Source organism: Rhinolophus ferrumequinum, chromosome 6, assembly GCF_004115265.2.
Source record: "Rhinolophus ferrumequinum isolate MPI-CBG mRhiFer1 chromosome 6, mRhiFer1_v1.p, whole genome shotgun sequence".
NCBI classification, from domain to species: domain Eukaryota; kingdom Metazoa; phylum Chordata; class Mammalia; order Chiroptera; family Rhinolophidae; genus Rhinolophus; species Rhinolophus ferrumequinum.
The window spans coordinates 10,873,142-10,885,568 of record NC_046289.1 but is presented as its reverse complement, the minus strand read 5'-3'; the positions used below and the strand labels follow the sequence as shown (position 1 = coordinate 10,885,568).

The 12,427-nt window shown below is 34.8% G+C and overlaps 1 protein-coding gene across 2 annotated transcripts in view; it reads right to left on the bottom strand.

The window, feature by feature from the left end:
* Nucleotides 1-12,427, bottom strand: part of PPP4R3A (protein phosphatase 4 regulatory subunit 3A) — a 37,649-nt gene that overhangs the window by 11,484 nt on the left and 13,738 nt on the right. The window contains exons 3-9 of one of the 2 annotated variants that reach the window (XM_033107786.1): nt 10,137-10,235; nt 5,941-6,558; nt 3,477-3,554; nt 3,282-3,398; nt 2,733-2,849; nt 753-884; nt 548-650 (exon numbers count right to left, since the gene is read on the bottom strand). In XM_033107786.1, the coding sequence (XP_032963677.1) occupies nt 548-650; nt 753-884; nt 2,733-2,849; nt 3,282-3,398; nt 3,477-3,554; nt 5,941-6,558; nt 10,137-10,235 (1,264 nt within the window). Of the gene's footprint in view, nt 1-547; nt 651-752; nt 885-2,693; nt 2,850-3,281; nt 3,399-3,476; nt 3,555-5,940; nt 6,559-10,136; nt 10,236-12,427 lie in introns of both variants that reach the window. The other variant, XM_033107784.1, reaches the window with a different exon arrangement.

Here is a 12,427-nt window from a genome sequence, read left to right as displayed (position 1 = left end):
GTAAATTTAACATTCCTTTTCTAAGTGGTGTTATAAGTTAAATATACTATATTAATAATTCATGACAAAATAACATATTTATTCTCAGTTTCAATAAGGATTTCCCAGTGAAGACCCTAAAACTACTCTAAACAGACACACATACAAGCTAAAGCTAAAGGAATAAAATGCAGAAATAATAAATCATCAAAACAGGAGTAGTCTTCAATGCAAGTAAAAACAGCTTAACACTGAGCACGAGCTTCGCTCTACTACACATCACGAATACAAATAACTAAAAATGAATTTTTCATTGCTACTTCCTTCTATTTCACCTATGTAAGTGCAAAATACAAATATTGCCTTAACAAAAAATTGTTTTAAAATTCTGAAAGCAACAATTATCTCATATCTTTTATTTACCTGTGTGTTATCTGATTGTAGCACTTTAAAGAAATTTTACTTGAAATACCTTCTTTGAAAATACATTAGACCTCCATGTTGACAACAACTTTGAGTTTCAGAATTCAACAGCAAAGAACTGAACTACCAACCTGCATTATCTTACCTTTGCTAGGTTTGTCTTCTGTTGTGTTTGCCAGTAAAGGAGCAGTGAGGACATGCATACAGTGTTTGTAGAAGAAACCCAGAAATTCAGTCTTTTCTGTTTTCTAAGAAATCAAAAACAATTCCATGAACTTTTAACTGCATTGGTTCCTACCAGCAATAAACAATATACTAGTATAATAAAGAGAAAAACGCCCGTGGCTTACATTGGCAGTAGCTAACATGTTCTCTGGGTCAACTAAAGTTCGAAGCAGGCCCATAAGTTGGACTGCTCCTCCAAGTTCAGGGTCTGTATCACAAATCATATGTTCTATAATGAGGTTGATGAGCAAAATATCCTGGTGAGAAAAATACACATAATAAGGATCACTCATTACAGGAGAGAATGGAAAAAGCACATACTATGACATACTACAGCATTATACTAGCTCTAGCTATCTTGTTACAAACAAAATGAAATGATTGCCTTCTTTAATAGGATATATGGCACTGTTTCCCTAAAGTGTGGTACAGGCATATTACACTAAATAGTACCGAAAAGAGTTGCTTTCTTTTTCTACTATCTTTAAATCCCTCTGATTAAAGCAAAAACAAAGTTTCAGTTTGGTGCTAATAGATCTTTATACCTCTTGAAAACAAAGTATCCCTCCTGAAGAAAGCTAATGGGCCTTAGTTGATAGCTTTAATAGTATAGAATTTATAACATTGTTCAATTTTCACAACACTTTTATAGATTCCTTCTATTTGTGGCAAATGATAATCTACATGTTTTCCATTTACAGAAATGATATATAGTTTCCATTTAAAATAAGTTCTAGTTGGTATCTGAATATCTGAAATTGGGGAATACAAGGTTTCAGTATTTAGAGGACACACAGGAGAACGAGCATATTGATACAGATTCCTAATGTCACAGAAAACTGCTAGTCTCCCCGAGGGCCTATGACTGGTGTTTCTGGCCCCAGGAGTAAATAAAAAGTGAGAGGGATTCAATGAGAAAATCCCTGCTCTTGCCTATATATGCAATGGTAGGATGGACCGAAAGAAAATGCAGACAGTATATGGAAACGATGATCAAGATTGGAAACCAACAGACCTACTGCATGTGAGTCAAGTACATCAATGTATGTTCAACTAGTGTGTGAAGGGCCAACAAGAAGAGCCTTTGTTTTTAATAATACAGATATTTTGGTTTTCAAGATAGGACTATTTTATAAAAGAAAAACATGATATAGTAATATTCAACAGTTCAAACTGGTACTTTTTCTACACCTACCCTGACACTACAATTAAAAAAAAAAAAAAACCTTAAATATAGATGTTACTAGGCATGACTTCATTTTGACATCACAGCACATTAGTCACTTTTTATAAAAAGTAAAAGTCCATTTTCTCATTTTGTAAAAATATGATAGAGAAAAAAAATCTATACAGAATTTCAGCCTAAGAGGGTGTCTTTCTCCTCCTTTCCTTACGGAGTTGAGGGGAGAATATCTTAGTTTATTATTAAGTAAAAAACTACTTTCAGTATTTTATAGGGGAAAGGGGAAAAATCAGAACCATTGCTTAATTATCTGAAAATAAAATAGAGCGCACACATCCAGGGCTGTCACATATGCCATGTACCATATACTCTGGGAGTGCCCTTGGCATTACCAGGATACATTCTCTCACATAACTAAAATGTGTGTGTGTGTGTGTGTGTGTGAACAAGACAACAGCTTGTTCCCTATGGTTAGGTAGTAAAGGCACCCTGTGCTTTTTCCAAGGGCCTGTGCTTCACTTCATCATTCTTGATGATTCTGAGAATCAATCCCTACCAAAGTCAATGTTTTCTTAGGGAAGTTATTCATAATTCCACATATAGAACAATTTATTGATTGAATGATTTAAATAAGACAATACAGCAAGTTAACTTCAGAATTAAGAAACTTGATCTCAAAAATTTAAAAAGAAATTTAAGTTGAGCATTAACTAATAGCTACTATGAGACACACTTTAAAACTGAGACAGGAGCCAACTTAGGAGAATAAGCCATCTGATATTATGGCTACACTTTTCCCAAACATGAACTATTTAAATCTTAAGTAAATACAGTTACAGCTCCCCATGTACAAATACTTACTGTTAGTGCAGATAATATTTACCTTGTTGGTTATTTTTTGCTCTGTTAACTTCTTACTTACATCATCATTCTGCTGTGCCTCCTGCATGACAAACTCTCGTACCATGGATGGATTATATTCAACCAAGTATGAGAATATATCAGTAGCAGCACTTCGCACCTGTGTATCATCCATTCCCTGTAGACAAAAAGCACTTATTTCTCCGATCATTATGCAAATATGGAACTTACAGCTACGTAAATCCAAAACCTAACAAATTGTAAGAAAATATTGTAATAAAAAAAAAGGTCAAGGAAATTCTGCTGCATGTAAAAGTAAAAACCCTTGTGCTATGAAGTTACACTTTTATTCCTGTTTGCTTTTCTACTTTACTATGTCAACTAATAGACTGCCAAGTTAACAAATTATTAAAAATAAGGAAAATTCCTGAGTATTCTTTCAGTACTGTGTAAGAATTCGAATACTAGAATTTTATAGCTTGTTAACTTTGTAATACACAGCTAACATTAAATACTGGCTATCATCAAATACCTGCATGTACTTAAAAATATATTACTTTTGTGGTTTGAAAATATAATGGTAATTAAATATAAGGAGAAACAAACTTACAAGGATGACTTCTAAAGCTGGTAATATGCCCATGTTGGACAAAGTCTTGAAAAATGCATCTCTGTTTTGAGGTTGTAGCGTTTGGGAAAACGCACAAAATTCTTTTAAAAAGTTAACCTGAAATTAGGAAAAAGGATAAGTGAATATAAAAGGTCTGTTTTAGCTTCATGTCCTTTATAATATCAAATTTCTTACCAATTCTTGTCTTTTTTCCTCATCTGTTGCTTCATCTGTTAGTTGTGCAAACAAATCTGTCAGAAATTTTTCGTCTTCCTGTGAAATCAAGGACAAATTATGTTAATAGTAAGAACATAATAAAATATTTTGAAGAAGCTATAATAGAAGTTATAAAGTGCGATAACTGGAAAAAAGAAAGATGGTATTGGTGATGCTGTTTTATTAAGAGAAAGAAAAACCAAGCTATTAAAGGATAAATTAGCAATTACAGAAAGATGGTTTTGTATTTTGGCAAGGCTTTTATTTTCTGAGGCTATTTAAGGGCCACACGGTAAATATTTCAGGCTGTGGTCCCTACCACAACTACTCAACTCTGTTGTTAGGGCAGAAAGCAGCCATAGACAGTATGTAAATTAGTGTGGCCATGTAAAAAAAAAATACTTCATTTACAAAAACAGGTATTGGCCATAGTTTACAGACCCCTGGTTTTCATAGGGTTTCATAATCTTAACTTTAGCCGTTAAGGTTCTACAACCTTTCAAAAGAAGATTAAAGTGAGGATAAAGCTTCCTTCATGTTTTAAAGACATAGAAAACCAGTCTTTTTTAAAAAAAGTTAAATTCAGAGCTTTTAAAGAAACATCTATTATTTGAAGATAGCCACATACATACAATAATTGAATGTGTATTAAATTCTTTTTTAAAAGGATTCAAAAGATATTCACAGGATATTGATCTCGACAAATAAGTCAGAGTATAGAACTTGGAAAGACACTCAGATGTTATCTTACCTTATTTTATAATTGACACAAATTAAGAAACTTACCCAAAGTCCAATCACAGCAGGTAGTAGAGCCTTCCTGATTTGCTTGTTCAATTTTTTCCATTACTATTTTTAAGATTTTGTCATATTTTACTTCTATACTACCTCAGCTGGTAGAAGTAAATTCAGTACTACTTCAGCCCTACAGATATGTCTAAGTCTAAATATACATACGTATTTGTGTATGTATACAATCTCCCACTAGATCATGAATTCCATATTCTCTTTTTCAGGTGCTTAAGAAACATTTTCTGTGGTACTAAGGCAGTTTGGGTATTCCTACCGTTTTCTAAAATGTACACATCAGCCATACCTCAAAGGCATCCAATTTCAAGATGCATCGCAGATATAATGTATCCCACCAAATGGAAATCAAATGATTAAAATGCTGCATTTGGGGTATAGAAGTAGAGAGAATAAGAATGTTTAATAATGTTAGGTAGAGAGTAGCCAATGGGAAGGGATGCTGTGTACCTAAGGTAGTATAATTTAAGTAACTTTAAATTATACCTCAATCACTCCTTTTCAAAAAAGATTGTAAAGTTCTCCTTTCTTTACAGCAGGATTTAACAACTTGAAATTATTCATACTTAATAAGTATGGTATAATGACCAAGAAAGCAGTAGTAACAAATCACCGCACAACATGAGAATCTTGCGGAACTAAAAGACCAGAAGAGAAGCACCCCGGACTATCCAAGCAAAACAGGGACCAGCACTGGGCCAGCACAGAGGCTCTACTAGGTAGCTAGCAAAAACTAGCTCCTTGTCAAAGAACAAATGGAAATTAGTACCAAAACCTTCTCCTTCCTCCACTATCAATCGAAATACACTGTACAGAGGAAAACTGTTATACTTAGCAGACTGTATTGCCTATATTTTTTGTTTACACATCTGTTTTAAATGAATGGAAAACATGTCAAATTAGTCAACATGAATTGGAATTATTACTAGTTCCAGGAAAGCAGTTTTGGTAAAATTGACTTTTCTAAGTTTTTTGTTGTTGTTATTGTTTTTTAAGGGTGACAAAGGTTAAGGACACTGAAAATACAGGAATTTTTTAAAAAGGAAGACATGAAAATTAAACTCCTGCCTTATTTGTAACATATGCTGCCAAACAGCTCTTATTTGCCTGCCTTTATTTTAACAAATCCAGGTTTCAAATAATTATTTTGTTTGTAGAGCTAAATATAGCTTTATTAGATAATATCTTTCAAATCATGTCATATATCTGTTATTCTTACAATTCTTATGGGCATCAAAGAAACAAAAAAACATGGGAGTTATACAACTCACAAATCTTTGCACTGTACAGACTTCTCTGTCCTTTAGAATAGACTAATTCACACACTATGGGATAATATACTGAGAGGTTCTCTGACTTTGGGGGTGTTACAAATGCAGATAACTGGCCAGCTCACAGAAATTTTGAATCTGTTTTGTGTGTATGTGTATAGAATCCAGAAAATTGTAGCCTGGGCAATTCTGATGCAAACACCTTAAAACACCAGACCTGAGAGACTGGACATCCCGTATGTAAAAAGAAAATTTAGGTAATTAAAGGGAACAGAAAATTATTTCTGCTAAAAACTATTAACAGTTCAAATCGTACCGATCGAGTAGGTATATTTTTAAGTAGAAAAAAGAATGCTCAAACTCACCTGTAACATACCAACAATTTCTACCTTATTGAAAAAGATGAAGGAATGAAGTGTTGATAACATATTTTCTTCAAAGACTGAAGGGGTAGGTAGAACCATATCTTGTATATACTGGACCCTGTACGTCTGATGAATTTTTTGTTTCAGCTCAGGATCTGATATGGGAATCACTTCTTTAAACTTGGCTGTTTTTGTTAGAAATTCCCTATGTTTTCGTGGTTGTGATAAAGCAGGATCATATTCTAAGCATCCAATGACATCCATTATACATTCCTCAGAGAACATAACTTCAAAAAGAGCAGTTCGATTCAAGAGGAAGATGCCTTTGATAATTTCATACAAGTGGTGCAGTCCTTCAATATTTTCCAAATCCTCACACACATGAAAAAGCTCTAAGAGCTTTTTAATATAACCCTCATTTTCCAGTGCTAGTGCAAGTTTTTCACGACGCAGGGGGGAAGGTAAAGATGATGCCACAAGTTCTGCAATTTCCTCAAGGCGACTTAATTCACAAGATGGTAATTCTAAACCTGGCGATTGCATATCATCAAAACGCTCCTCTTCAGATTCATCTACAAGGTCCTGAGTGATGTCCACTGAAGGGTCCTTTCCTTGAACCTATTAAATCAGATTCACAATAGTGACACAATGTAGTCAGCAAGTTTAAATGATATTGTTACATGAATACAAGAGATGTTATAAGAAAACTATAATGGTAATTTTCAAGTTTAAGGCTCTTTCCTTCACACTTGACCCAACTGCCTATTTTTCTAAGTTACATTTGTACAGATAATATATACTTTCAATTTAAAGATGGAAGTTCAAAGTTCAGAGGTGGGATGAGTTTCCTCATAAGTTCAAGGTTTACCAGCAACAAACATTTTAGGATATGCTAAACTGTGAAGAAAAAGTGCCCTGAAGACCCTCAACATAGAGGCCTGATGCTACACCATCCACTCACATCTTACACCCATGGCCCTCTTTTCCCACAACCCAGGGCGAGTCCCGGATACCTTTGTAGCACTGTGCTCCAGCACAGCCCAACTCCTCAAAGTTTAAACAAATAACAATATCATAACGCTGTGACCATAGAAAATATATGAATTGTAAGCAACAAGGAAAATACTTATTTCAAATCTAGAAATCAAGGGCCAAAGAGCATGTACAACTGGCTTTGGACCAAAGTGGGTCACTGATTTGCTATTAACACTGGTTGGTAGCCCAAAAATATGATTAAAAAAAACTGGGTGGAAAACAAATGCAGCCATACAAAAATGAAACTACAGAAAAGTAACTGCAACTTTATGTAGTAGAGCTATCCCCCAAAAATATCTGCTAAAAGTTAGGTAACCAAACCATGGAAAAGTTGTCCTGTCTACAAACCCAAACCTGTAGCTTTTATGATCCCCCAGAAGTCCTAACATTTCTCATAAAAGCCCACCCTTATGTCAGTGTAGGGGCTCTCATTATATAAAGATAACTTAAAAGTCTTCACAAATGAATACATTTTAAGTTGTAAAAGAATATTTTTGCAAAAGGTCAAGGACATATTTTGAAATGAAACCAGTTTTGCTTTCTTGGCCCTACAATTTGAGACACTGCCATTAAAGCAGCCCAATAGGCCAAGTTGAAGGTTAAGGGTACAGAAAAATTAGGTCTTATTTGTAATGGCCAAGAAACTTAAATAGCTTAGTATAGTTGAGAGATATTACTGATGGATACTGGAAGGGAAGAAGGCCTGGAACATGTTCTGAAATACGCTGCAAGGTGATACCATCTTGCCCTTAACCCAGTGGGCAGCACCACTGAAAGGAGACTAGGCACATCCACAGCCTGTACCTGGCATAGTCTCAAGTTGGCTCTGGATTTGTTAATTACAAAAGCTCTCATACATTTAGATTCCTAATACTCAAGCAATGGTTTTACCTATAGAAAAATGGTAGCATCTGATTAAAAAATGAAAAGAACGAGAGCCCTTATTATAATGAAAATGCTATCTTCTTGAGCTAATTTGCAAATATGAAGGTTAAGAAGGTAATCAAAAAGCCCTGCATTTAGGATACTCCTGGAATCTGATCTGCTCAGAGAATCAAGGTGGAAATGTGCAATTTGACAAATATGTTTCAGTCTGTCTTTCAGAACAGGAGCAATGGAAAAATGGAAACAAAAGAAAGGCAGACTAAGCTAAAAGAGAGAGCTTTCATTAAAGGGAAGGATAAGTCTTAGAAGTCAGTCTGGACAGATATGAAGAAAATGAGAATGTGAAGACCATGAAAAATATACAAGGGAAAAAGATACACCCAAACATAACTGCTATCAAAAGAGTATACTAGAAAATGGTTTCTAAATTTTCTAGAAAGAATGGTGAGTCAAGAAATTGAGGAACATGTAAGATCTCAGAGAGCAAAATATAATGAATTATCGAGAATAAGCAAGGATCCAGAAATAATGATTGAGAAGTGCAGACAGGATCATAAAAGAGTGACTGAGAATGAAATATTAAACATAAACTATGTAAAAGTTGCAGGGAAAGATCAAAACAGAACAAAATAGCCAGTGATCACCTGTGCCCCAAGTGAAGATGATTGAAAAATGTATGGACTCCTCAACTCAGAATGCTGAAGGAGAGTAAGACTTGTCTGAATAATGGGTGCTAATAATTTTAGCATACCCCGAGCTCATTAATTTCATCTCTTTTTATGGGAGAACTCTACAGAACAAAAATCTAGAGGAATATGCTGTAAAAACAATTGTGTGGGACAGAAAGCAAAGAAAAAGCATGAAGAAGGCATTCAGATATAAATGTTAGGCTCTGACATGTTAAGGAAGGGAGTTTAACCTGCTTAACAGGCAGGTTAATTTATGAAAAGCACAGCTGAGTAGAATATATAGCAGAAACAGATTCTACAAGTTAAGGAAAAACTGCGCCTCAAGGACTGGTTTCTATGAAGGCAGTAGCTCTCCAACTTCAGGGTGCATCAGAATCCCCCAAGGCGGGGGCTCACAAACTATAGGCAAACCTGGCCCACCACCTGTTTTTATAAATGCAGTTTTACATGAAGAGAACCGCTCCCATTTATCTCTGTTTATTTATGGCTATCTCTACACTAAAGCAACAGAGTTGAATAGCTGTTAAACTGGCCCACAAACCCTAAAATATTTACTTACTATTTCGCTTCTTACACAGAGTTCCTAACCTAGAGGCCTAATTAAAATAGAATTACTGGTACCTACTCCCTGAGTTTCAGATTCAGTAGACCTGGGATGGGGGGTGGGGTGGGGGTGTCTCATAATTTGCATTTCTATCAGTTCCCAGGCCATGCTAGTACCACACCTTGAGAACCAATGAATTAAGGAATCTGCTGAACATTATTCTCCAGCTAAAATTAATATGGAGATAGAGAAACTGTGTTTAGGATGCTATGGTCTAAATGAGTCCATAACAAGAGCCAATCGCTTAAGCCATTAGAGTGCACAAAATGCCCATGCACAAAAAACACTGGAGATTATGTCACTACACTAAAGAACTTGAGTCACCAGGAAATTCCAGAATCAACTGAATATACAAGATGAGGGTGAACAGGTAGAAAGTCAAGAAGTTACTGAACAAAGAGTGATATGATCAGACTTGCATTTTAAAAAAGATCACTCTAGCTGTGATATGGATGTCAGACCAGTCAAGATAAAAACAATAAACCAGGCAAGAAATGATGGTGACTTAGTAAAACTGTGATAGTGAAAATGAAGATAAGTAAATGGATTTAAGATTTGTAATTGAGGGACTGAATGGGTATAACAGGTGAAGAAAGGATAAACACGACCCACATGTTTATGGTTTCAGCAACTGGATGGCATTTACTGAGATGAGGGAGATGGGAGAATGAACAGATCTAAGTGAGATTATGTCTGGTTTTGGACTACTGCATCTGAGATGCAAGTGAGCACTCACAGAGGAGCTCTCCAAGGCAGCTGGATAGAAAACACTGGCATTTAGCGAAGGTCTGGATAGTTTGGAGTTAATACGCTGCACTTTCCTATAAATCAAGCTTTTTCACGGAAAGCAGTGAATTTAAGAGATCTATACAAAATATTTGTCTATTTATTTAAAATCCTGGGCATTAACTGAAAGCATAGCAAAAAAAAAAAACCCAAAATACTTTAAGAGAATATGTTGATTTTCTAATTTTTAAAATTACCTGACATATTTTCTCCCAAATTTCATCACATCCAGCTTTTTCTTGAAAGCTAAGAGCCAAGTCATAATTTTCGGCTTCTGACCACACAATCAAAGTATCCTTAAGAGAAAAGAATTCTGATTAATATACATTATCACTAATTACTTCAAAGTATAAGGCAAATGGATAAAGCAACAAGGAAGTGAGAACAGTACCCATTTTTACTTTTTGCAACATTGACATTGGTAATGACCAATGCCTTTTTACACCTCACTTTATCCAATCTATAAAATGAAAACAGTTTTCCTTGAAACGTTTAACCAGTATATGAAAATCATTACAAAATGACACACAATCTAAATGTACTAAAAGATACAAAGTAAACATTATATCAAACCTATGCTTGCACAGTTAAGTTACGTTTTATGCTCTAGTCAAAATGCCTAACGATAAAGTCTGGGCACTTAATAAAAACCAGGGCATGTTAGGAGGCTGGGATTAATAAACCTAGTTCCTCCTTCTGTTGTCAACATCAAGTGTTCTTTACCTGGGGCACACAGGGGCCAGGAAGCCCTTGAAGTTATTGGCTAAATTTGTAATATGTGAGCATTTATCTAGACAGAGGTCTTTTAACTTTCACCAGTGCTGCAGTTCAAGAAGTAAGACACTTCTACAGCCTACTACCCCTTTACTCTTATTCGAACACTTTAATTTTTTTAATGATAGTAAGTTTAATACAGTTCAACAGATTTTATTAAGATGTAACCTCAGCAAGACACTACACTTAACAATACTGAGACCATTTTATATTCCTTGTGGTGCAACATATGTATTCTACAGTATGCATAGTATAATAAAAATATTTACAGGATCTAGGTATCTTTTCAAACATATTGACTGTAAATAAACATATATACTGTTTCACAGCAATCAACCATTTAAAAAAAAAAAGGCCCTCTCATTGAGAGGTCTGTGAGTCATCTTCTGTACGAAATGTTGAATGGCACTAGGGAGAGTTACATTTTTAAAAAGAAGCCTAACATAATACATTCCAGGTAGCATTTTTTCAAGCTGCTCTAAAGAGAAGAGTTAGGAGAAGTTAGAGTTAGACGGATTTGAGTACTATATAAAGAAAAAAATAATTCAATCCGACCAATAAATAACTGAAAGGAGCCAACCAAGCAGAGGTTGGCTGAGCGTCTATCAGGGTGATAAAAGTTCATGTATTGAGGAGGAAACATAACTAGGGACCTTATCTTTAAGAGACCTTAAATGACCTAAGTTTCTAAGGTGGCAGTTTCTAATACTTTGCTATCAAAGACACTTTTTGTTGTATACAAATGGAACCCATGTTTAAAAACTTGTCTGCTAAATTGCATTAACTCTGTTCAATCAAGTATATAACTGTCCATCATTAGACCAATAGTCTCTCACTGAACTGAAGTGACACTAGCCAGAAGTACATAAATGATCATTTGATCGGGCTATGAAGCATTACTGATAGGGGAAATCCACAATCTTAAGTCAGAATTTAAAAAAAGAACTCCAAGACACCTTTCTACTATCTTCAAGGACTTTTAGAGATCATAGATCCCAGGCAGGCAATCTGCTCCACAGTGATTAAGTAGCTTGTTCAGGGTCAAAATAATTTACATGAACACTGTAATATCAATGGCAGAAATTAGACAGGTGGGTAACCTCCCTGAGCCTCAGTCTTTTCATATTTAAAATGGGTATAAGGCATACTGTTACGAAAATTGGTGATAATCTGATCCCACTGAAACAAGCCTAAAACCAGTATCATATTAGTAATAAGATAGATTTAACATATACTTGTAAACAACTGCTCTGCTACAATGTATATTCAGAATCATTTGGAGGCTTATATCAGGGCACAGCTAGACATACACTCTTAATTACCCATTTAACAAATTTGGAAGTTAGAAAAATTTTCATGATTCACTTTTCTGTTTTCCTTGAAGAACCTAATTTTCACCAAATCACTTGCTTGCTTATCATCCAATAACTTATGGGTTATGACATGGATTTGTTCATTCATCCTCAAAATAGACGCGATCTTTCTTTTTTCTTAGGGTATGCTTTTACTCTTCAGCTGACTGAAACCTCAAAAAATGAATGTATGTATTTGAGTATATCAAAGCCAAATACTCTATTCTCCCATCATTCCAATCAAATCTAAAAGTTTTATTAAGAATACTAAATGCAATAGTGTTAACAGACCATTAAACTATCAGGAAAATATTTCATATTGTACCAATGTTTTTGGACAAATTAATCACCATTAAATAAAT